The sequence below is a fragment of the Amia ocellicauda genome, chromosome 10 (genome assembly GCF_036373705.1).
Source record: "Amia ocellicauda isolate fAmiCal2 chromosome 10, fAmiCal2.hap1, whole genome shotgun sequence".
Taxonomy (NCBI): domain Eukaryota; kingdom Metazoa; phylum Chordata; class Actinopteri; order Amiiformes; family Amiidae; genus Amia; species Amia ocellicauda.
Window position 1 is genome coordinate 32098102 of NC_089859.1, and position 22384 is coordinate 32120485.

Consider the following 22384-nt stretch of genomic DNA (forward strand, 5'->3'; position numbering starts at 1 on the left):
TATGGAACTTAAATCTAACATGTTAAAGATCTCGATATACAGCATATCTGTATATATATAATCTTCCTCTCTATATATGAGATTGTCTGTGCATGTGCATTTTCTTTGAATGTAGTAGTCGGTGAAGCACTTTTTGTAGAAGCTTCGTGCTTTTTCTGTTTTATTAATAATAATAATAAAAATAATTCGTGCGCAGACGCCTCAGATCCGATTTACAGTCCACACAACACGCGTTACAAAAAGTGCGTTCCCATAATAACCCAAACCCGCCCGGCGCTAGGACCGCGGGCGCGTCTCTCGGGGGTGGCCCGGCTCCTGGATGCGGCGAACATCTTCAACATGTGAGAGAAAAAAGCGGCGGCGGGCCGGCGGGGAGCGCCACGATGCCCACAGCGCCGAGCCGCCGTCACGTCACAGCAGCGCCTCTATAGAAAACGCACCCGAGCATCAGCCCCGCCAGTGTGGCGCTTCACCTCCGCACATCAGACACCGGCCCGTCCCGCAACCCCTGGACCTCTCCCCGCCCGCCCGCTGCTGCTGCTGCTGCTGCTGCTGCTGCTGCTGCTGCTGCTCACACACCGGAGCGCACATCTGCGTCCTGTTTCAGCACACAGGACCTCGCCTGGGAGACGGGGCAGGCTGTAGATCGAGCCCACATCAGCAGTGCCGTCAGAAGAGAAACAAGTGACCCTAGTAGGAGCGGATCTGTGTCAACTTTTTGGTCCACCAGGGATGCTGGCGTGTGGATTTGCGACGCGACTTGAGCTGTGTTGCAGGGGGAGCGACCTATGATCCATGCAGGTATTTCTTCACAATATCGCCATGTATTCGCAGTGTTGATACATAGTTGTCCATAACTTCTTATCCACTTTTTCCATCAACATCCAAGTCCTACCCCCCCAAGTCCTACCCCCCCCCCCCGCTCCTAAGGGACCAGAAGTGTCGCCCTCCCTTGATGCAGATGTCATTTTTGTCATGCACATGTTTTGTATCTACAGTCTGAGTCTAAGGCACTGCTCCCGTTTGCACCGTTTGCCGCTGTACGTCAAATAACGCGCCCTGTCTCTCTCCCTGTCTCCGCAGCATCCGAAGCCGGGACACTGCGCTGTACGATGCTGTCCTCCGGAGGTGTGACCATCCCTGCCCGCTGCCCGTCTCCTGTGTGACACGTCCGGGTTCAGACTCGCGTTTGAACTTTTGATCTGTTTGGGGGCCGGAATTTGAACGCTTTATTAAACCCACACACAAGAAAAGAAAAGCCACCTCCTCGCTCGCACGTCCCGGCGCCTCTGATTCCGGTCGCAAGGGAAGCCACACCGTCCAGATGCAGTTGCGACTCTTCTCCTTTGCGCTGATCGTCCTGAACTGCATGGAGTCCGGCCACTGTCAGACACACCGCTGGAGGAGGAACAAGAGAGGTGGGTCACTGCTCATCTTTTCACCGTGTGCCCGAGAGAGGGGGGTGGGGGGAGAAGACGCACCTTTTCAATTCCAGCGCCCCTGGCGAACATCTGCACCGGAGCAGCGGGACAGATGTGCGGGCGCTGCAGGGGCTGCTGTCTTGGGTCTGTTTGAATCCCTGGATATCAAGTTGATGTGTCTGTTTAGGGGTTGTGTTAAGATTGGGTGATGCTGCTCGTCTGTCACACTATGCCTTCTGTAAAGTCGGGCACTTCAAAAGTTCCTGCGATGGGCTGATTCTTGACAGGACAGGCATGGACGGGGTTGTAAGCGTGGCTTGATTGGACATGATCTATAACATGCTATCGCGTCTATCACCATGCATGTGTAAATGTCTTGCGTAGCAGTCGCGGTGCGTTATTAGGATGGGTTTGACCCGCTTTCTTGGGTGATTCTTCATGTATAGGAGAGAGACAGGGAGTCCGGACTGTAATTGCGGCTGTGAAGGTTGTATTACATGGATGCTGATATGGTTCTGCTAATAGTGGTGCTCTAATCTCGTTTTTCAATACGATATAATGCAGGCGGATGATATCATAAGGTGATCAGTAGTGAAGACAGCAGGCGGGGATGGATCAGATATCGCCGGTATCGATTTCGCCGGGAGTACCTGCGAGCGCTCTGTAATGCATATTTAGTGAATATATTATTATTATTATTATTATTATTATTATTATTATTATTATTATTAAGTAGGCTAATGGTTCATTTAACTGACTTAAGTTCACATGTGATTGAAGTCACAAAAGAAAAAGAAAAATAAATAAGTCAATGGGGGGTTAAACAGTGGGGGGAATGAATTATAACAGCTGTTGCAGAAAATCAACTGCATTTGTCTTTTTTCTGTCCCGGGACAGTTCACAGAGCGCTGGCATGTTTGCGCAGTTGCAGAGCAGCTCTCATCCCTGTCCTTTCTAATGTCCACCAGTGCATCGTAAATCTGAGGACAAGGGACATAGGGGCGTCTTGTTGGCGAATGATAAGCTAGCTTTCAACCTGCAGGTTAGGATGCCGACCAGTTTTAGATGGTTTTGTCATTGTTATCTTCGCTGTTTTCATATTAAACTAATATTATAGTGGGTGTTTTTTTGTTTGTTTGTTTTTAAACGTGGAAACTAGCTAAATTGGACTTCGGATTCATGACATTGTACCTTTTGTAACGCAACATTACATTACACAGCCAGTGCGCGTCAATGCTCAGTGTGTGTCTGGGTGGGAGATTAGAGCACCCAAGCGGCTATGTGAGGTCACTGCATCTGATGATGATGATGATGATGATGATGATGATTAAAATAACATTGGTTTTGCGAAATGTGCAATGGGACCATGAATGAACCGATTCTATTTATGCTCTTGTACATGGGTTTATATCTGTCTACCATCAAAAGCAGTAGATGAAAAAAATGTGCATTCAAAAAGTGCATTTAATCCCCCCCCCCCCCCCCCCCAATAAGAAGCACTCTCAAAGTAGTGTTATTGAGCGATATGAAACTTGTGAGTAGGCTGGGAAGTGGAATGTCATGTTGGTTTAATTTTTATAAATACATTGCAACAGATGGTTCACAGAGTTCCTGCATTTCTAGAGATAGGATCATAATGCACAAAAGTGCCCAGACTATCAGTGCCAACAAAGGGTGTACTGTGTCTTTAATTAAATGTGGAACTGCTTAGTGCAGCGGCTAGACAGTGCACTAGTGCTGCTGTGTCTGTCTTGGAGCTCAGCTTAAGGAAAGGGTTGTGGGAGTAAGTTAATGAATAGAGGTTGAACCCCTGTCATATGAATTGGCCCTCTACAAAACCCTAAGCTGCTTTTAATTGATCTTATATCCACTGATTGATCTTTGAACAGTTGGCACTTGCATAACAATTGGCCCTCTTGAAGCAGATGGATTTAGTTCCTTGGTAAATAAAAAAAAAAGAAGAAGAAGAAGAAGAAGAAAAAAAAACTTTGAATGAATGATCTGAAGTCTGCTTGCTCGCTTCCTTGCAGTCTTATTTTAGTTTTCCACAACAAGAAATAAATACGCAGCATGCTTTACATTTTACACAGTATGATGTTTTATCCTCAGGAAATAGCCACTACAACTGCTACTGCTACCGCTACCACTACTTATAATAATAACAGTGGTAATGATAATAATTGAGGTGAAACTAAAATGGCACAAAATAGGTGGTATTGTGTTTCTTGCTGTCTTCCTGGCCCTTGCAAATTGCAACACAGTCACGGATTTACATCGAATGCATGGCATAAAGGGGAACCTCCGTTCCAGTTTTACATTTTCCATCACCCATCTGCAAATAATCAGGCAATCACTGCAGGGTACTGGCAGTCAGAAGGTTTCTGGTATTCTGTTTTTGTATGAAGATTGTGTGATCTCAGATGCTCCATAATATAATTTTCTTAATGGGATCAAACTTTTGGCAGGGACGAAGTAGTTAAGTTGGGGGGGAACGCAAGCAACACATTCAGCTGGAGAGGTCTGCGTTTGCCTAATTGAGAGAATAGAGGTTAAAGTGAGAGGGTGTTGAGAGGGATAGATCTGGATTTTTTAAAAAATGTCAAACGACCTGCTGCTCAGTCTAGAGCCAAGCGTAATGCATATTGTTTTAAGCAGTATGAACCTTGAGTGCATTTCAGTTGTTCTGTGAAACTGTCCAAGTCACGTATTGATTTTAACAGACTTTGGGAATAGGTTCATACGATTCTGGAACTGAACTACTGCCTAAAGCAATGGTTGAACTTGGCGCCTGAAATCCAGTCTTAAGGTTTAAACCATCCTTTCCTCATTATGAGTATTTAAATAAATATATAAGAGATATCACTGCTAAGTGGGCTGTAAATGGACGAATAATTGCATCTCCATGACTGCTTTGATAGCTTTTGTGGACACGTAATCCGAAATACAAGGTTTCCTGAAGAATAGTATAGTATTCAAATCTGTTGAGATAGAAAGTACATTAGATTGCATCCTGTCTAAGTATTTTATTTTGCACTATATCAAATACCATTTGGGTGTTAATTTTGTGTCTTAGGTCTGCCCATTTTGCTCTCAACAAGTAAGAACAAAATGTACAAAAAAGAAAAAAAGTTGGAAAGTGTTAAATGTTTGCTTGAATGAATACTGGAACATTTTTCACAGGCGTATTTTTATTAGCAGGCCTTTTACCTAATAAACAGAGTAATGGAAATTAATAACTCATCAAGTTATCTTTACCTAAAGGGTTTGGTAAGTTTATTTGCATTAACTGAAGGACAGTCTACTTTGCTTGTAGTTAATTTGCATGTAAAGTATCATTAAAGTACCAGGTAGACATATTACTTATTCACTGAATATTCATGTTAAAAACAATAACAGGCTAAACTATAAAGGTACCAGTAAAAAATTGACAGAAAACTAATTCAATTATAATATTCTATATTTAAATTCAGGGGTATTACTTTTCATTTTTATTTCTTAGCTAATGATGCCACCTGCTGACAAAATAAAAGGAATAGAGACTCCGTAGTTCCATGTAGATGTAGCAGGGTCATAATTACCATTAGTTACATGAATTTACTGTTGTTTTAAATTGATGTCTAATTTTCACATTTTCTTTCATTTTCATATTTTCTTCCAAGATCAATACTCTTTTTTTATTTTGTCAGCAAAAGGAACAATAGCAAAACATCAATACATTCAGTTTTAAAGTTATCCAAACTTAATGCTCAGTTGAAACCTATTTAAAACTGTCCGCTTTAAGAAACTGTCCACTTTATTTAAAATCTTCATTTAGTTTGTGGTTGTGGACCACAAGAACCTATTCATGTCCATTGATTTGCTGCTATACACCAACCAGCATTGGGACATTTCCAGTGCTATTTCAATGACCCTTAACGAGATCTCTTAGACAGCCAAGTGGGCAAAGTTTCTCTTTGAGTGTCACATAAGTCAATTGCACAAGACTCCTTTAAAAGAGCATTCGTTGAAAGTAGATTCTGAAAGCAACACTGTCAAATAGTAAAGGCATGAGAATCCTGCCTAAATAAATAAGCATACTTTGTTAAATAATCATATGTTAATCATATTATGTAGGTGTAACTTTAGTTTTTTGTGGAGCTAGAATAGTGCTCTAAGTGAAGACAATAAAATAGTGTGTTGACTGATATTCCTCAATGAACATTTAAACGTTTGAAATTTAATGAATTTGTGTTAGAGATAGGAGAGTTTACTTGCTGTCACATTTAAATATATTTCTAATCAATCGATCAATCAATCAATTTTGGAAACAAAACACTTAATTGTCATAAATGAAAAATAACAATCCTTGCAATTATATATTATTTTATATCACATCATAAATGATCTAAACTTTGATCTGGGTTGGCGAAAGGTTTGTGGAATGAGGCACCATTCATAAACAGACAGGAATCTGGTGAATACAAAAATCCAGTCACAGCAGGTGCGTCATTAGACTTGGGGCAGGGGTTAGTCAAGTTAAGTCCCGAGTGATTGTATACGGTGGCTCAACAACATCTACTACACAAGTTCACAAGATGAGATGAAGTTCAGTGACAGTGCCAAAGGTCAATCAAAAACAGGGGAGGAAAACAGAATCCAAAGGCAAGAAGTGTTTTAAAAAAGAGAAACCAAAGAGCAACACAGCCAATATAGGGGAAAGAGGGTGGAAAACCACTTTGTCTGGTTTACATTCTGGCTAAGGCTATTTTCCACAGTTACCCTAGACTTGCCTGCTTTCTGTGTATGATCATCAGTTCGGCTGTGAGAAATACAGGTAATCTGTTCTCATTCCCCAAATGAGATAAAGGGATACTTTAAAATGTCTTCCTAGCAATACCTAATTTGTAAAAACGGGGAATCAATGCAGCTTAGCAAAATATAGCTACCATAAAATAAAAAATTTCAGCTACATGTGATTGTATGCTTATTGTACATCTCTGTAGGCTGGAAGTCTTAGTTTAAACAGGCTTATTCTGCAGTAACCACTCTCATGACAATTGTACTGTCCGTCCATTCAGTTATTCACATCTTTATAAAAGGCAAACTACACTTAAGATACTGTTCCACACAATGGGATACCAGTACTACAGTACAAAAAAGTCACAGGGTATGCGTTTGAGTATGGGAACTCTCACCTGAAGTTCATCCAAGTCAAATCAACTGATTGGAAGATAGTGTCTGTCTGATGCATAACTACTGTGTGTTTTAGTTGAACAATTAGAGAGCAGCAGCAAAAGGAGGCCAAAACGTGGATAATATGGGAAAAAATCCCAGCTTACCGGTTGTAAGTATTAGTATTGGACGTGTTTTTTTTCTTCACACAGTTCTTCATATGCTGCCTCCTAATCTCTCTAGAGTATATATCTAATGTGCTTCTCTGAGCTGCATTTGTCTGCATCCAGATATGTGTTAACATTGAAAGCAGTGCCTCCACTGGTTTCTTTCCCTGGCATCTCCACCCAAACACCTGCCCTCAACGTTTAGAGACCAGTCTGTACCATTCAACGTGCTGGGCTTGAGCCCACGTTGGCCCTTGCTGGTCTGATTGTTCTCTAGATGATCACTCCAGGAACATACAGTAGTCTTATCGGAGTGTAATCAGAGGCTCATTGGGTAGAATAACATTAGTTCTGCGCTACTTAAACATACTCTGGAGGGCTTAAGGATGAGAAGAAGGAAAAATAGTTGAGGAGATCAACTGGATGTGGCTGAATACAAGCAACGTCACCTGAGAAGGATTAGAGCCTGCCAAAGCCTTGACCTGAACAAGAGCTCAGCATTTAGGATTTGTGTTCCTATCAGACCAGCTGCTTGCCGTTTTTCCATGTGTAGTTGTTCTGTGCCCACACTTGTACAATGAAAAGGTCCAGTGATTTCTTTGGCTTCAGCTAGAGTTCACAAAAAGGGAAAGAAAAAATAGAATGAAAACAATAAAACAATGTAACATTCCTTTTTACTTATTAGTTGCAGCTGGGTCCTTTTAATTACAAAAGTCTTATCTTTTTTTTTTTTTTTCGTCAACACTGAAGGTATAACAGTTTATGTGTGGGAACTCACAGAATTACTTGTGCATATTCTTACTGAGCCAAGTGTTTGCCTTGTTGGTTAGTTTGAATGGACTTACTTCGGGGAAAAAATCGAAATGAGTTGTTTGTACAGTCAGAGGGATGGGGACAGAGAATCGGATCAATCACTATGACCTGTGAGGGGAAAAAACGACAACAACAATAACACAAAACATAGGCTAATTTATTTTCAGTGATGATGCACTGACCTGCATAATATCAGTTAGACTGTGGCATGGACCAAATCAAGAGTCAAGTTATATGTTGGTTTTTAATTGATTGCAATTGATTTCAGGTTTGCAATGGTCAGAAGGAAAAAATTTCTGTCAAACAAAAAGCCAATTTGCAAGAGGAGCAGCAATACTTTCAAAATATCATAAACATGCATTGGAGCTTTGAAATGTTCTGTGATAAAAAATGTATCTTATTTCGCTTATAAAATATATTATTTCCATGTTTGAGGAAGCGCACTAGAATATTTCCAGCATTTGTTAAGTTTTCTCTTTCTGAAAAAGGCTAATTGTGTGAATTCCTCCAGAAAATATTTTCTGAATAAAGTCAAAGTTCCTTCTAATTTACAGTGACCGAAGTACAATACATTTCATATGGGTTTTGAGCCTGATTATGTGAAAATGGTCAAGTAATTTCCATTTATTATTGGACATTTCTGTCAAGCAAATAACCTGTGATACAGTTTCCTTGAAATCCTGACAAATCCCGTTATTAAGGAGCACATGTTGAAGGAGAGTTTCTGGAGAGAAAAATATTTTTGTTGAATGCAGATAATGCAAAAACCCAAAGTTATTTCTTTCCATTTGCCAACTGATTTTTTCAAGTTTGCATTGTTTGTAGTTTTATTTTTTTCAAGTAACACATAAAGGCCCTCCTCTTTAACGCTCAATCATTGTCATCGTATCCCATATGTGCTGGTAATACTTAATGCTTAGCAGATGTTTTTGTTCCAGGCTACATTTTACCACACTGTAAAAGTTCATTTTCGGAAATGTGAAATAAAATGGACTTATTATATAAATTTTTTAATACAGTCCATATTTTCCTGTGGTGGTGGAAACTCCGGAGATGCAGACAAAAGGTTTAGTGTAACATCTTCGTAAAGTAGAGCCTTTTGTAACCTTTACCTACGTTCTTCTTTGAATTACGTGCTCTAAAAGCAATTATAACTTAATAAGGATTCTTATAAAGCTACAAAGTACGGCGAGCCAGTTTCCTTAATTTGTTCCTATACTTTAGTTTATTGAGCAATAAAATTCAAATTTGGGATTTATTCCAAGTAGTGTACCCATGAAAACATGGGGATAAGAAAAAAAAAAACATTATAAGACTGCTGTGAATGACTTTACATGTATTTAAAATAATTGTGCGTATATATTTATAAACTAGAACAATATTCATTGTTAATCAACCAGCATACAATTCCACTTTGATAGAAAAGTCAAGACTTAATACAACATATTATAAGAAGGGATTGAGGTTTACTTTAGAAATAAAATTGCTAATCTATGCCTTTTCCTCATAAAATAAACTAAACAAAACATAAAACTTCAAGCTGCCTTATCTTCCTTCTTCACTATCTGAACAGTCTTTTATCACATTCATTTTATTTTTCTTAAAAAAATGTGTGTGTGTATATGTGTGTATATATATATATATATATATATATATATATATATATATATATATATATATATATATATATTAATTCAGCAAGTTTGTGTGGGTACACAAAAGGGGCATTGAGTAGGGGTATACATTGGATTTGTACATCTAAATTGGAAGCATATGTCAATCTAATATGTAACAATTTTTGAAACCGAAATCTGAACTGCTGAGGTCAGCTGCTGGCACGCCTTACTGTTTGTATCCAATACCTTGCTAGCAGTCAGGCATAGGTTATACACACTGGAGGCAGCAGACCCTGACCATCCCACTGGTATCCCACAAAGGGGACTGGCCTTTCACCTCAAAGCTCTGAGGAACTGCTATCAGACTTGCAGCACTTGATATCTGGAGATGTGCCATGTAGTTGGCAAGCAGTGTGGGAAGAGGGGGGTTGACAGGGGTCCTAGCGGAGTCTGGTCTTCCCTTGAGTTTGAAGGTGCTTGGAGCAGCTTCTGTATTCCATTAAAATATTTGGTTATTGCTAACACGGTCCGTTGCACGTTTAAGTCATACACAACTTGGAATGTTTATGTTTCAGCCTTTGAATCCCACATGTGGTAGCAGACTGCTTGTTTTAGCACCTTTAGTAAGGGATTTTAATATTTTCGACAACACGTCTTCCAATACTTTGGTGACGTGGTTGTACGTGCTTAAGCTTCATCATGTGTGTTCGGGAGTTTGAACGTTTGCCTCTTGTATTGATCTGTGAGGTTTTAACTCAGTCATCTGAAACGAAGGGGCCTGCCGGAACACACTGAGGATGAAACATGTCTCTGGCAATGGCGGATATTTACATACAAGCTTGCACAGATCGGTATAACAACTTTGGCCCTGATTTGCAGCGCGAGTCTCTAACATCATACAGATGCACACGTTTTTTCTTTTGCTTTTATGGGACCTCTAATTATGCTAACACACCACATCAAAATGGGGCTCAGCATGCAATGTCTTTGGCATGGAGAGGAAGTACGCTGGTCAGATGTAATAAAATGTCTCACAGCACAAGTTGTCTGTAATTTAAGAGTAGAGAGGGCATAGATATAAATGCCCCGATGCCCATTTTAACAGCCTTTTATATAACTAGAAGCCACCAAATGTCTATTTATCGGGTTTTATTAGATCAATATAGCATTACATATTACTAGGTGCAACTTTGACTTTTATCAAATTTAGCTCTTCTGTAGAGCTCAGGAGCCAAATGTGTTTGTAATCAACATGAAAGCTGTTTGTAATTAGCTGCCCCTTAAATTTAGCTCATTGTCTTTCACCAGTTCGAAAATTAGTGTGCATCAGACGGTAGGAAGTCATACTGGGTCAGTCGTATAAATTAAGCTTGTTCAAAATGAAATGTATTCATGTGTCAGACGATAAATGTAAATATGACGGTGCCATTTTAATTAATTTTAAAGTAGGACATGTGTATGATATTACCAAATAACAAATGCTATGTATGTTAATTGAGATCATCCTGGACATATCAGATGTCTCAAACTAATAGACAGATATGTTCTGGCAGTAACATATACAAATCTGTTTCATTTTAATTCATAAACGTGCTTTTGGACATTCAGCATGAACCATATGAAAGATGAACACTAATTGCAGCTTTCTGATTAACACTGGATGAGGTTTTTATTGTTTATACATCAGAAAAGGTGATTTAACTTAAAAAAAACAATTATGTGGGTTGGGAATGTAAATTGACTATTTACCATTTTCTATCACAAAAAACATTACTTTATTATTATTGTTTTTGTTGTATGAAGTTTGCAGTATAATTTACCTGTGTTTCATTATTGGGAAGGCATGTATGCACAATGGAACATATTTTGCCAAGTTCTTGGCTTTTAATTTTGCTAACACAAGTGCGGCATCGCCAAAACACTGAAGTATGCCTGTGGTAGGGAGAACTGAAGAATTAACATTAACATTTTTCAAATTCCTATTTCTACCGTTATGCACTTGTATTACATTTTGGCTGACTTTTTCCTTTAACTTGATATTGTTTTGTTTGAATCAAAGCCAATTTCTTTGAGGCAAACTGTCTTTCCCTGTGTAAACAACTGTCACTGATATAATTAATCTTGAATAAGAAAAAGGAGGTCACATGTAGTTTACGTGTTTACAAACTGATGGGTTTATGGTACCAGGAAATGTAGTTTATGTCATGTGCCTTTAAATGGGTCCATCTATAATGTTAAACATAGGGCAGCAGTGTGGAGTAGTGGTTAGGGCTCAGGACTCTGGAGGTTTGTCTGCTCAGTCCCAGGTGGGGGATACTGCTGTTGTACCCTTGAGCAAGGTACTTTACTCCAGTAAAAACCCAGCTGTATCAATGGTTAATTGTATGTAAAAATAACAGTTGTAAGTCACAAGGGTGATATACATAACATAAAAGCAGACCTGTTTTATTATATAGCTTCTCATAAACAGCTCAAGGCTTTATCATTGAAGCTGCTACATGGACCGCATCTATGTGTTGCTACTTTGTATTGAAGATTAACAGTATGTTTTACATTTAGAAATATCATTGAAAGCCCTTTGAATTGTCAAAAAATCATTTGGAATATCTTTCTTTAGCTATGCGACGCACTGTTTTTGACATTATTGATGGCATGTTTATACATTGCATTCAGCTGACATGGAAAACCGTTACACAAATGGTTCTGCTTTTGCTTTACATGATATGCACATGTATTTATTTGTATTCGTTTTTTGTGGATGTTTACACAACAATTTTCAGTTGCAAAACCAAATGTTACACTAAATAAAACGTCCGACAGTGACTAATTAGGTGGATTGTCTTGCAATGCAATGAATAGGTGTAAGTGGCAAACTCCTCAAAGATCAACCCCAGGTTTTTTTTTCTCTGTTAAAGGAAAACAGTAAATACAAGGTGCAAAATCTATAGAACATAAACTCAGAAGTTAACGGAGCATCACTCACGCAATACATATATGAATTACAGAAAATAAATGTATTTGGAGATTAAATTAATTCTGAGAAAATGACTTGTGTTGTTTTATTGGGTGATCTTGTAATGCAAATTCTACTAAACCTGTACAATCTTTTCAATGATACAGGAACATGTGGTCTGTTCATCTCATCTAAATCCTTGTCTCATAAGAGATTTCAGGTTTATAGCTTACAAAAGAATTGAATCTTTTTCAAAAGTCAGAAAAAGTCCTTGAGAGCAGTACGGCAAGTTTAAACTACGAAGTGAGCACTTTACCTCTGTTTATTTCTGAAATACAGCCATATCATGCAATTATCGGGTTTCAGCGTGATTTGATATGTTGTTCACGCCCAAAAAAACTTCCTATGACAAAGACATGCTTGTTTCCTCTGTGACTGAATTGAAGGTGGCGAGGGTCTCTTTCCAGAAAAGGGCCTCTGATTTCCTATATGTGTCTCGCAAACACTCATGTAAAAAGTACGGTTTTGGCAAGAGTACATAAGTGGAGTAGGACTGTATTGAAAACGACCATCTTATACCAGACACGATTTTTATCATGTGCGTTTTCCATATAGGTGTCCAAGTGCATTTGTGTTAGCTAATTCCTCCATGAGCCACATGTAGGGCATGGATGCTTGTTCCACATTTTCCCATAGCTGTGTGGTCACATTTGTGGGATATGGAACTGCATGTTTTGAGCTGTACCTTTTTACTGAAACATTGTCCTGTATAGCGCCTTGGTTTGGCGACCGCTTTTTCCAAATTCATGTATTGTGTGGCATCAGTGTAGCTAGTTTACATAACAGATGTGAACATGCAAGAGATGAAAAGTCTACTCAAACAGCAGTAGTATAAACAATAACAAACAAAGAGAGCCTTGCCAAGAAAAAAAACATTTTTTTATAACTCTCTTTACAAATGGTGTGAATAAAACATTGCCAAAATAGGTTAAGGATTTCATTAAGAATTTTGTAATATCCACGGGCAGTAGAGTCTCAGCCAAAAACAAATAAATAAATATAAAAGTAAAATTATTCCCAGTGCGGAAGATGATGTACAACAAAGAATAAAATCACATAGCGTACACCCAGCTAACAAAGAGCACTGTCACAATATTTCAGACAGTTGCTCTAAGTTTGTGGTTTGGTTGTGGCAGACATAACATTGTTGCAATGTTTATACGATGTTGGTGTTTTGATTCTGTTAGACTTGATGTAGGAAAATTAGACACAAAATATAGTTGTATATATGTTTTCAAATTATGTTCCTAGTAGAGTATGCTTTATAGATGTTTTATGAACAGTACAATTATTTCTGTTTGGTCCATTTCCTTCCTAAATCCCAATGCAGTGTAATTCAATGGTGTTTTAAATAAGAGGAAACCATTTGCTAAGTAAGAACATTTTAGTGGTGCTAATCATCAAACTAAAAATGGAATTCCAGAACATGGTGGATTGCCACGGTGGACTAACATTGTACTGAAAATACCTGATTGTTCTTGTTATAGAATTATTATTAGTAATCCTAAAAATTTTGAAAAAACAATGTGTGTTGTAATTTGTTAAGGAAATTAACTCTCACCTGACCCAGTTTCTGACTGATATTTTCAGGATTCTTTGGGGAAATTGCATGGCAAGGTTCATGAACTCACATATATGACATAATCCTTTTCTTAAAGGCATATGGACATATGGAAAAGTGATGAAGAAAAGAAAATGCCAAGAAAAAAAAATGCAACCTGCACCTGGAAATATAGAGAAATGTATAAACACAAACATATTTTAGTAATTAAAATTGAATTACCACAGACTAGCTGCTTCTTTTTCAGCTTTGACATAATTCACATCAAATACTTATTTTATATCCCATTCAAGTCCAGGTGACAATATATCACAAGACGGTCTGGTTAACAAACAAACTAAAGCTGTGCCAAAAATAATAATTACAAAACAGGTCTGCTGCTTTCCCCGCACATTAGGTAATATTATTAATAGCAAAATGTATGCAGCTGATTTACTAACACTAAGAACATATCACAAGTTTAGTAAAGAGACCTGGACAGGCCAACAAAGCCACAGTATCAAGCAGTCTACTTTGATGTAATGTCTCTATTTCTGCCATGTGTGAAAAGGAAGCAGTCTCATGGCTTTTCTACCCCTGGTGTGCTCTCCACTTTTGACCCTTTGGATGACTTCAGATCTCCCACATTGTCCATAGGGGGTATGTGAGGCTATCTTGTTAAAGGGTTAATGAGCTATAACTGTGCAATACGGGTCACATACATTCCACTGGTAGGGGTGAAATGACATGAGGAGGTATAGTTTGAAGAATGGGTCACTTAAACTGCACAGGGAATCAGCTGGACTTTGATTCTACCTCTCTCACTCTCTCTCGCTCTTAATGCTTTCTGGCAAAGAAAAGCATTCTATCCATTTTATATATTTTTTTAAGAGGGTGGATAACGTTTGGCTTGAGACAGAGAGGGGTTTGAAGTACATTTGAGCAATTGTAGGGAAAAATCTAAACCATATAGTCATAAAAGGGCTGTTTTGTAAGACCGTAGAGTTTGCCTGGGACCTCACTGTAAACCCTATCAAATATCCTCTCAGAACATGTGTAACCCATGGCCAATTCCACTGAATCTTTAAAGCCTTCATTTTTTTTTAAAAAAGCATGTGTGTCTGAATTGCTAACGGAATTCACAGCAAATCTAGCTACAGGTGTGAAAATGAGGTGCGAGGTTTATGTGTGATAAATTACCAACAGGTGTTGAGATTTAAGTCACTTTCCTCCTTCATTTCCCCACCCCAATCATATCTACATTCATGAGACCAAGAAAGGAAAACACATTTCCTTTTTTAAAGTGTGAGAGGAAACTTTGAAACATCTACAAGGAAAAAAAAAACTGTAAAACACGTTTACTTCTCCTCAGACTTGTAAGTTTAGCAATACTCTCCAACTGGAAACATTACTAAATGTACCCTGCAGTCTGCTTAATGAACCCTGTTCCATTTGCTGAGCGTACCTATAGTGCAAACAGTTTGATTAACGCTACAAAACTGATGAATGTATAGTGAGGATTCATACACTGAACAGCACAATATCACATGTCACAAAGTTCAGAGTGTAACATAAGTGGTTAAGGGAGAAAGCTGAACACTGCTATGGCGTGCTCAGACGCCCGACCAAAACAAGACACCTCTGGGATTAGCTAGAAAAGGAGAGGAAGAGATTTTTCACACTGCACTACAGATTCTCCTGCAGGAGGGATGACACAGCTGTCGTCTGGTCACATAGGAATGCGGCAGTCATTAACGTCAACACCCTTTTAAATACAATTACAGTTCATTTGAACTTTACATTATGTGCTGTCCCATTATGATTTGAAATATAGGTTAAAAACTGTTTGTGTTGATGCCTAATTGAAAGCATACCACTCTTTCAGTGTTGGCCTGGTTTGGCATTACAGTGGGATTTAAATTACATTCCTACATCACTTAAGTTAACTCATTATTTCTTGTTTGTTCACACTGTTTTTGCATAAAGAGTATATTATGTAAAATAATGTATACTCAGAATAAAAAGGGAACTTAAAAGGCATTAATAAAATGTCCACTTGTGTTTCTGCAGTGGTGTGTACATGATGCTGTATGGCTGCAAAGTTACAGTTGTAATATTTTAGTTTTATAGCTTGTTGGTATAATAATGTAGATGGAATTGTATGGTGTTGTACTGTAAATGCGCCAGATGTATCTGGCACAAAATTAATTTCTGTTAATACTCTCCTGCCAGAGGGGGAATGAAACTAGCTGTAAATGTATCACCTTAATGCCAGAAATCAGCAGCTGTGTTAAAAAAAGGGCAAAACATTGATAATGAATACATTTTCAGATGATTTTGTTATACATTTTGCAGCCAGTTTCTCTTTCTACTACATTGCTGCTTTTTCAATTTGTTTTATGAACGTTGTTGTTTAACACCAACTAATTTATGTATTGCACCAAGTTAGTGGTTTGTACTCATATTGCTCAAGAATAGGAAAGGATGTAGTAGAATATTTTTGTTTTGTTTTTGAAGCTTAGATTTAACACAACCATTTGAAAGAGTACAATTACTCTTTCATAGTGATAACATGGTTATACTTAAAAATAGACCGTATTTCCAGATTGTACAATTTATACATGGCTTTTTGTTGTCTGATTCATAAAACCACTGTCAAAATAAATAAAATGACAGACCTGATTCACTGGTTTGTTTTTGGTGCTGGAAAATTACTGGAAAGATTCCTCCAACCAAACATTTTGTATTTGAGTCAACTTCTCCCCTTCTTATCAACAATAAGGTGTAATTAGCATTTTTAATTGCCAGGAGCACAATTTATTATCTTTCTCTGGGTTAGGGTTACCTTCATCTTTCCTCATAATCACTGACTTGCTGTATTAGAATTATATTTTTGTATTTGTTGTTGTTCTATTGGAAACAGCAATTCACTGTCATTAGATTTCTGAAAAATCTCAATTCTGAAGAATCATGTGAAGTGTATGAGAAAAAGGGAGCATTTGTAATCCAGTATTGCCCCCTGATATAATGAAACTACATGACAGTAAACTCTGTTTATGAATTGGAAACAAAAAAACACAAAAAAGTTTCAGCCACTTATGTTACATTAAAACATTTACTGCCACAGAGAAAGAGAGGGTATGTTGTATGAATCCGCTGAGATGACTAGGATTTATTTTATTTTATATCCACATGAATAGCACACATCATCAATAACAACAATAGATGTGATACATTCATTTGGAAATGAGAAATTCTGCTCAAACATGCTGTGAAATTATTAGCCACACTTGGATTCTTTTTAATATTAAATTTTAAACATAAGTTTGATCAAACGAAAGTTTGATCCGTTGACTAAACAAAAAATAAAGTTATGTATTATAACCTTGAGTAATCCCAGCTGTAATGAAGTTAGTTATAGGGCCAACTTATTTTCAGCTAAATTTGGAGTTGTATTGATTGGAAGGACAATAAAATATCACCATTGTCTTAGACTGCATGTTGGATATTTTCATATACACAACATGTTTCTGACGATTTCAATCATTATATTGCTAGGGCCAACATTACATCGTAGGCATTCCCCTAGAGCCATACAACCATTTAGCTGATATTAAACAAACAATTAACTCCTCTTTAACTCACTACATAATACATTGCATGCTGTCGTTATATCATTCAAATTTTGCACAATCAAAATAGATTATATAAAATAATCAAGTTATTAATCAACACATTAAAACTCACCATTAAAGGAATCACTGTCAACAACTGGCAACATTTTACCATTTTAAAAGCAAGTTTGTTACACTATATCTCAGTATTAAACTGGTATCCCATCAAAACTGTCCTGTAAAATGTTTAATGTGCAGAAAACCTGGTAAAATGACTGCTAAAATATCAGTGTTTTGCTATAACTGACTCACTATATTGTTAGTGTGTCTTCTTCTTGAAACACTGGCATTGCATACAAGATTTCTATATTTATGTTTAAATTGTCTGTGGCTCACACGTCAAAGATTACAAATATTATCACTGAGTTTGTAGTTAATGTCTTATGCAATATGAATACCATATTCTTTGGGAGCATTCCATTACATTTATCCAATCAATGATTATGGTAGTAATTTCACATGATTGTTGATGTATAAACTTGTTGGTCTTCAGTGCAGAGATTAATTGTGGCATGTTTCCAAAGACCATTAAGCACTATGGTCACACTGTTGGATGTCGTACAATGACGTTTTTAAATCCATTTCAAAATGGTTTGGTATGATCAATGTAGAAAATCCAAAAATGTTCTTGGAACTCTGTGACTTTTTCAGAAACTGAAAACAATTAAATAGGTAATAATAATAAAAAAAGTAGCCAAACCATTACTTCTATTAAGGGTTCACTTAGAGTTTATGTGGACTGGAGGTCTAGAATGGGGAAACCTGGGGTTATGAGTCATTCAATGCAATATCTGGAAGATGAAGTGGAGTGTTTATGGAACTGTTTGTTCAACTTTTTGTTTGTATATACCTTATAATAAGTCTTAGACTTGAATATGTATTTAGCTTTGAGACTACACCCTTTTTGTTTCTCAGTTCTACGGTATATCTGCAATTAGTCAACAGCTGGTATTGCGCCTGCAGAATCTTAGCAGAAAAGCCACGCACTGAAGAAAATCATAATCCTTGACCTGGCTAACCTTTGGTTTTAAATTTGGCACAGAAACTTGCCAGTGAAAACATAAGTGTTATGGGAAAAGAAGTACGTGGTAAACTGAGGCTTGTTTTCAGTGACACAGCTCCCTGTCTTGTGTACTCAGGCATAGGACATTTGTGTTTTATGTGGTACACTGAATTAGAAGGGTACTATCTTTATTGAAATAACATCAGAACAGATTTAACTGTTTGGTTAACCAATGGGTAGTGGCATTTAGTGTGGAGATTCAGGTTACCTGTTTTCTCAATTGTGTCAATGAGGTCACCATTGTTCATGATAAAGGAGAGTGCTCATGTTCTTCTGCAACCCACCAAAAAGCAGGCTGTCCCAATATGTCAGAGAATAGTATGGGAATTCCGGCCTATTTTAAAGGGTTACTAAAAGAGTTATTCACATCTTCAAACTAGATATGAAATGGCTTCCCTGTCAGTCTCTATTCGCTTGGAGATACCATATAAAAAGTGTATGTTGAAAACATTATTTTAAAAAAGACAATAATCGCCTCAGTGTTATGATGAAAAGTATACATATAAGGTTCCAGTGGTATATGTAATTTTCACCACATGAGAGGAGAAAGCCTCATAACCCACTTGTGGCTTTGTAGCTCACGCGCCCTGAGGTTTCCCTTCTCACCCGTGCATTATTTTTGGTGTGCACTACATCCATTTTGGGTTCCATCTAGTTTCTTTCTCTTCTAGCTTCAGTTTCCATTGGGTACCGTGCAACAGACTGCAAATCACTGGGCTTTTATTGGGGGAAACCAACCAGACCAGGTAGCCAATTCATGTTGCATTATAACAAAAGAAACAAGTTCCTTGTGATCACCATTTACAGTGAAATACAAAACAAAAAAACCTTTGCTCAGCACATTTTTTGATGGCACTTGCAATATTGTTTTCTTTTCAAGGTAGTCAGTTATAGTTTTACTATCCATAGCTGCAGGTTTGTCTACTTTCGATTGTATAATTTCCAATGAAAAAGTCTTACTAAGAAGAAATCTAGCCAAGCCTGATTTAGCTTTGGAATTACTTTGACCTATTTGCATGAATGTATTGAATTTTCATTAACTACATATGAATTGTAATTAATCAGAAATTGCTTTTTCTCGTAATGCATATATTTTCATAATGATCATTATGTAGGGAAAATGAAGCCTTTATCAGATTGATGTTAAACAAAATAAAACGTAATCAAATAAACATTAACAATAAAATCTTAATTGCAGTTTACCTCAGCCATTTAGAAACTAAATCTGTTCTGCACACAGTTGATACAATTTGAATAAATACATAAGTAGCTTCGGTGATGAGGATAAATATTACTTTTCCATTACAGCAGATGACTCTGTGTGAGATTTCTAAAGGGAGCTATCAAAATTCTTACATAAAAGATTTGTAATTTAATTTTTATGGCTTAAAGTTGCAGAGACTTTTAATGAGTCACTGTATGATGTCATTCAAACCAGCTGTGCATTCGAATTGCTCAAGGTCGCCAAACCTTACCCCTTTATATTGGGGGTTGGCAGCAACACACAGTTATGGGGTTCCAATCATTACATTTACCTGTAATTGCAATTCTATTAGATCTTGAAACACATTTTATTTTAACAATTTTGCTTGAACAGTTGTGTTCCCAAAATTTGTATTTAATATTATGCACATGGCATGATTCTTCTATTCTTCTTAAAAGACAACAAATAGAACCATTCTGGAAAGGTTTTAATGGAATAAGGCAGACAATGTACAACATGGAAGCTGGCTGAAGACAATTATCATGTTTTGTCTTCTCCATTTTGGTTTCAGTACAATCTCAGGCACATAGAAATCATAGAAAACTGAGGTGGCACATTTGTTTCCTCTACCCTTATGTTTACCCTTAAGATAAAGATGTTTAACATTATTTTAACATGCCTTCACTGTGCTTTACCACAGTAGATCATGGATATACCATGCTATACCATAATAAATATACTAAACCATGGGTTTTTCATGGTATAGTGTAGTAAAGCACTGTGAATGAATATTTAAAACTAAGGTAGAACCATAGTAAAACCAGGATAAAACTGCAAAAATAAGTTGCGGGGTGGGGCCTCCATGGATCGGACTTGTTTGTCCAGCACATCCCACAGATGCTCAATTGGATTGAGATCTGGGGAATTTGGAAGCCAAGTCAGCACCTTGATTCATCAGACCAGCCACCTTCCTCCATTGCTCTGTGGTCCAGTTCTGATGCTCATGTGCCCATTGTAGGCGCTTTCGGCAGTGGACAGGGGTCAGCATGGGCACCTTGACTGGTCTGCGGCTACGCAGCTCCATATGCAACAAACTGCGATGCACTGTGTATTCTGACACCTTTCTATCAGAACCAGCATGAACTTTTTCAGCAATTTGAGCTACAGTAGCTCGTCTGTTGGATCGGACCACACGGGCCAGCCTTCGCTCCCCACGTGCATCAATGAGCCTTGGCCGCCCATGACCCTGTCGCCGGTGCACTGCTTTTCCTTCCTTGGACCACTTTTGATAGGTACTGACCACTGCAGACCAGGAACACCCCACAAGAGCTGCAGTTTTGGAGATGCTCTGACCCAGTCGTCTAGCCATCACAATTTGGCCCTTGTCAAAGTCACTCAGATCCTTACGCTTGCCCATTTTTCCTGCTTCTAACACATCAACTTTGAAGACAACATTTTCACTTGCTGCCTAATATATCCCACCCACTGACAGGTGCCATGATAACGAGATTATCAGTGTTATTCACTTCACCTGTCAGTGGTCATAATGTTATGGCTTATCGGTGTATATATATATATATATATATATATATACTTGAGTTCCTTAGTATCTTTAGATATGGCAGTGATGTCTCACAGATACAGCCAAAAACAAATCAGGAGGAACATCCACTGGCATTAGAAGAGACTACAAATACTCAGCTCATTGCTTCTTCACAATTCACAAGAAAACACAGGGCATCATTATTATTATTATTAATAATGATACAATACAAAAATAGAAGACAGAACAAAATAAGAGACGTTAGATAAAGAGTAGCAACATGGTGTTCCAAGCAATGCCACACATTAGTTTTATTATCTTCCTACATTATAAATAGCTTTCTTTTTAAAGTGTTGCCAACTCAATAGTTTACCATACAATGCTTTATTGTGGCCAGGGCAGAAGGAATACTATATTCTGAAAATTAAATTTCTTTATTTGCAGAAGCCAATTTCAGTGTCCTCCTCTTCAGTTTCCTGTCTCATCCACTAATCTGACTGCAACAATAGAATGCCCCTGTGGTGAATTCATAAAAAATGTTCAAAGCCGGCCTTTTCTCTAAATATTTCTACATGCAACGATCAGTAGCTTTTAGATGTGGGAACTGTGGTGATAATTTGTCTTTAATCACAGTAATGTGAGATATAACTGTAAATGTTGTTTATGTATCGGCTGAAGACAAGAATGCCAAAGGGTGTTTTTAGGGGTTTAACCCCTTATGGACTTCATACGTTGCCTTTAATAAGGATTTTTGCACCGAGGTATACCATTTTGGTGACACCGAAAAGTAGACCTAAAGAATGCATAAAATGTGGAAAATATTTATTCTGTCACAAATAGGAGGTGTATACCATATTGTGGCATAGTGCTTAACCTTAAAGATTTATTTATTTTAATTTCTTTTAAAATGCCAAGGTTATAATCTGTTTTCATAATCACCACCCTTTTGTTACTATAATGCTAATAAGGAACTTTAAATCCTCTGGACAAAACAATTGCTCTTTGTCATTTTAAAATAAGAAAATACTGTATGGAGAACAACTCTATAACTCTAGTTCCAGAGCCAAGAGGAAATTGTGCATCCTCCTGGTACATGTACTCAAATGTTCATGTACATTGACTTAAATCTCCAAAAGATTGTTACTGGCATTTCTAACTCAAATCAAGATGGCCATATGC

General features: G+C 37.6%; 1 protein-coding gene across 1 annotated transcript in view; it reads left to right on the forward strand.

Moving 5' to 3' along the window:
- The first annotated feature begins 352 nt into the window (after positions 1-352).
- rspo2 (R-spondin 2) overlaps positions 353-22384 on the forward strand; it is a 63980-nt gene continuing 41948 nt past the window's right edge. The window contains exons 1-2 of the mRNA XM_066715963.1: positions 353-801; positions 1084-1418. Of these exons, the coding sequence (XP_066572060.1) occupies positions 1325-1418 (94 nt within the window). The 5' untranslated portion in view covers positions 353-801; positions 1084-1324. The remainder of the gene's footprint in view (positions 802-1083; positions 1419-22384) is intronic.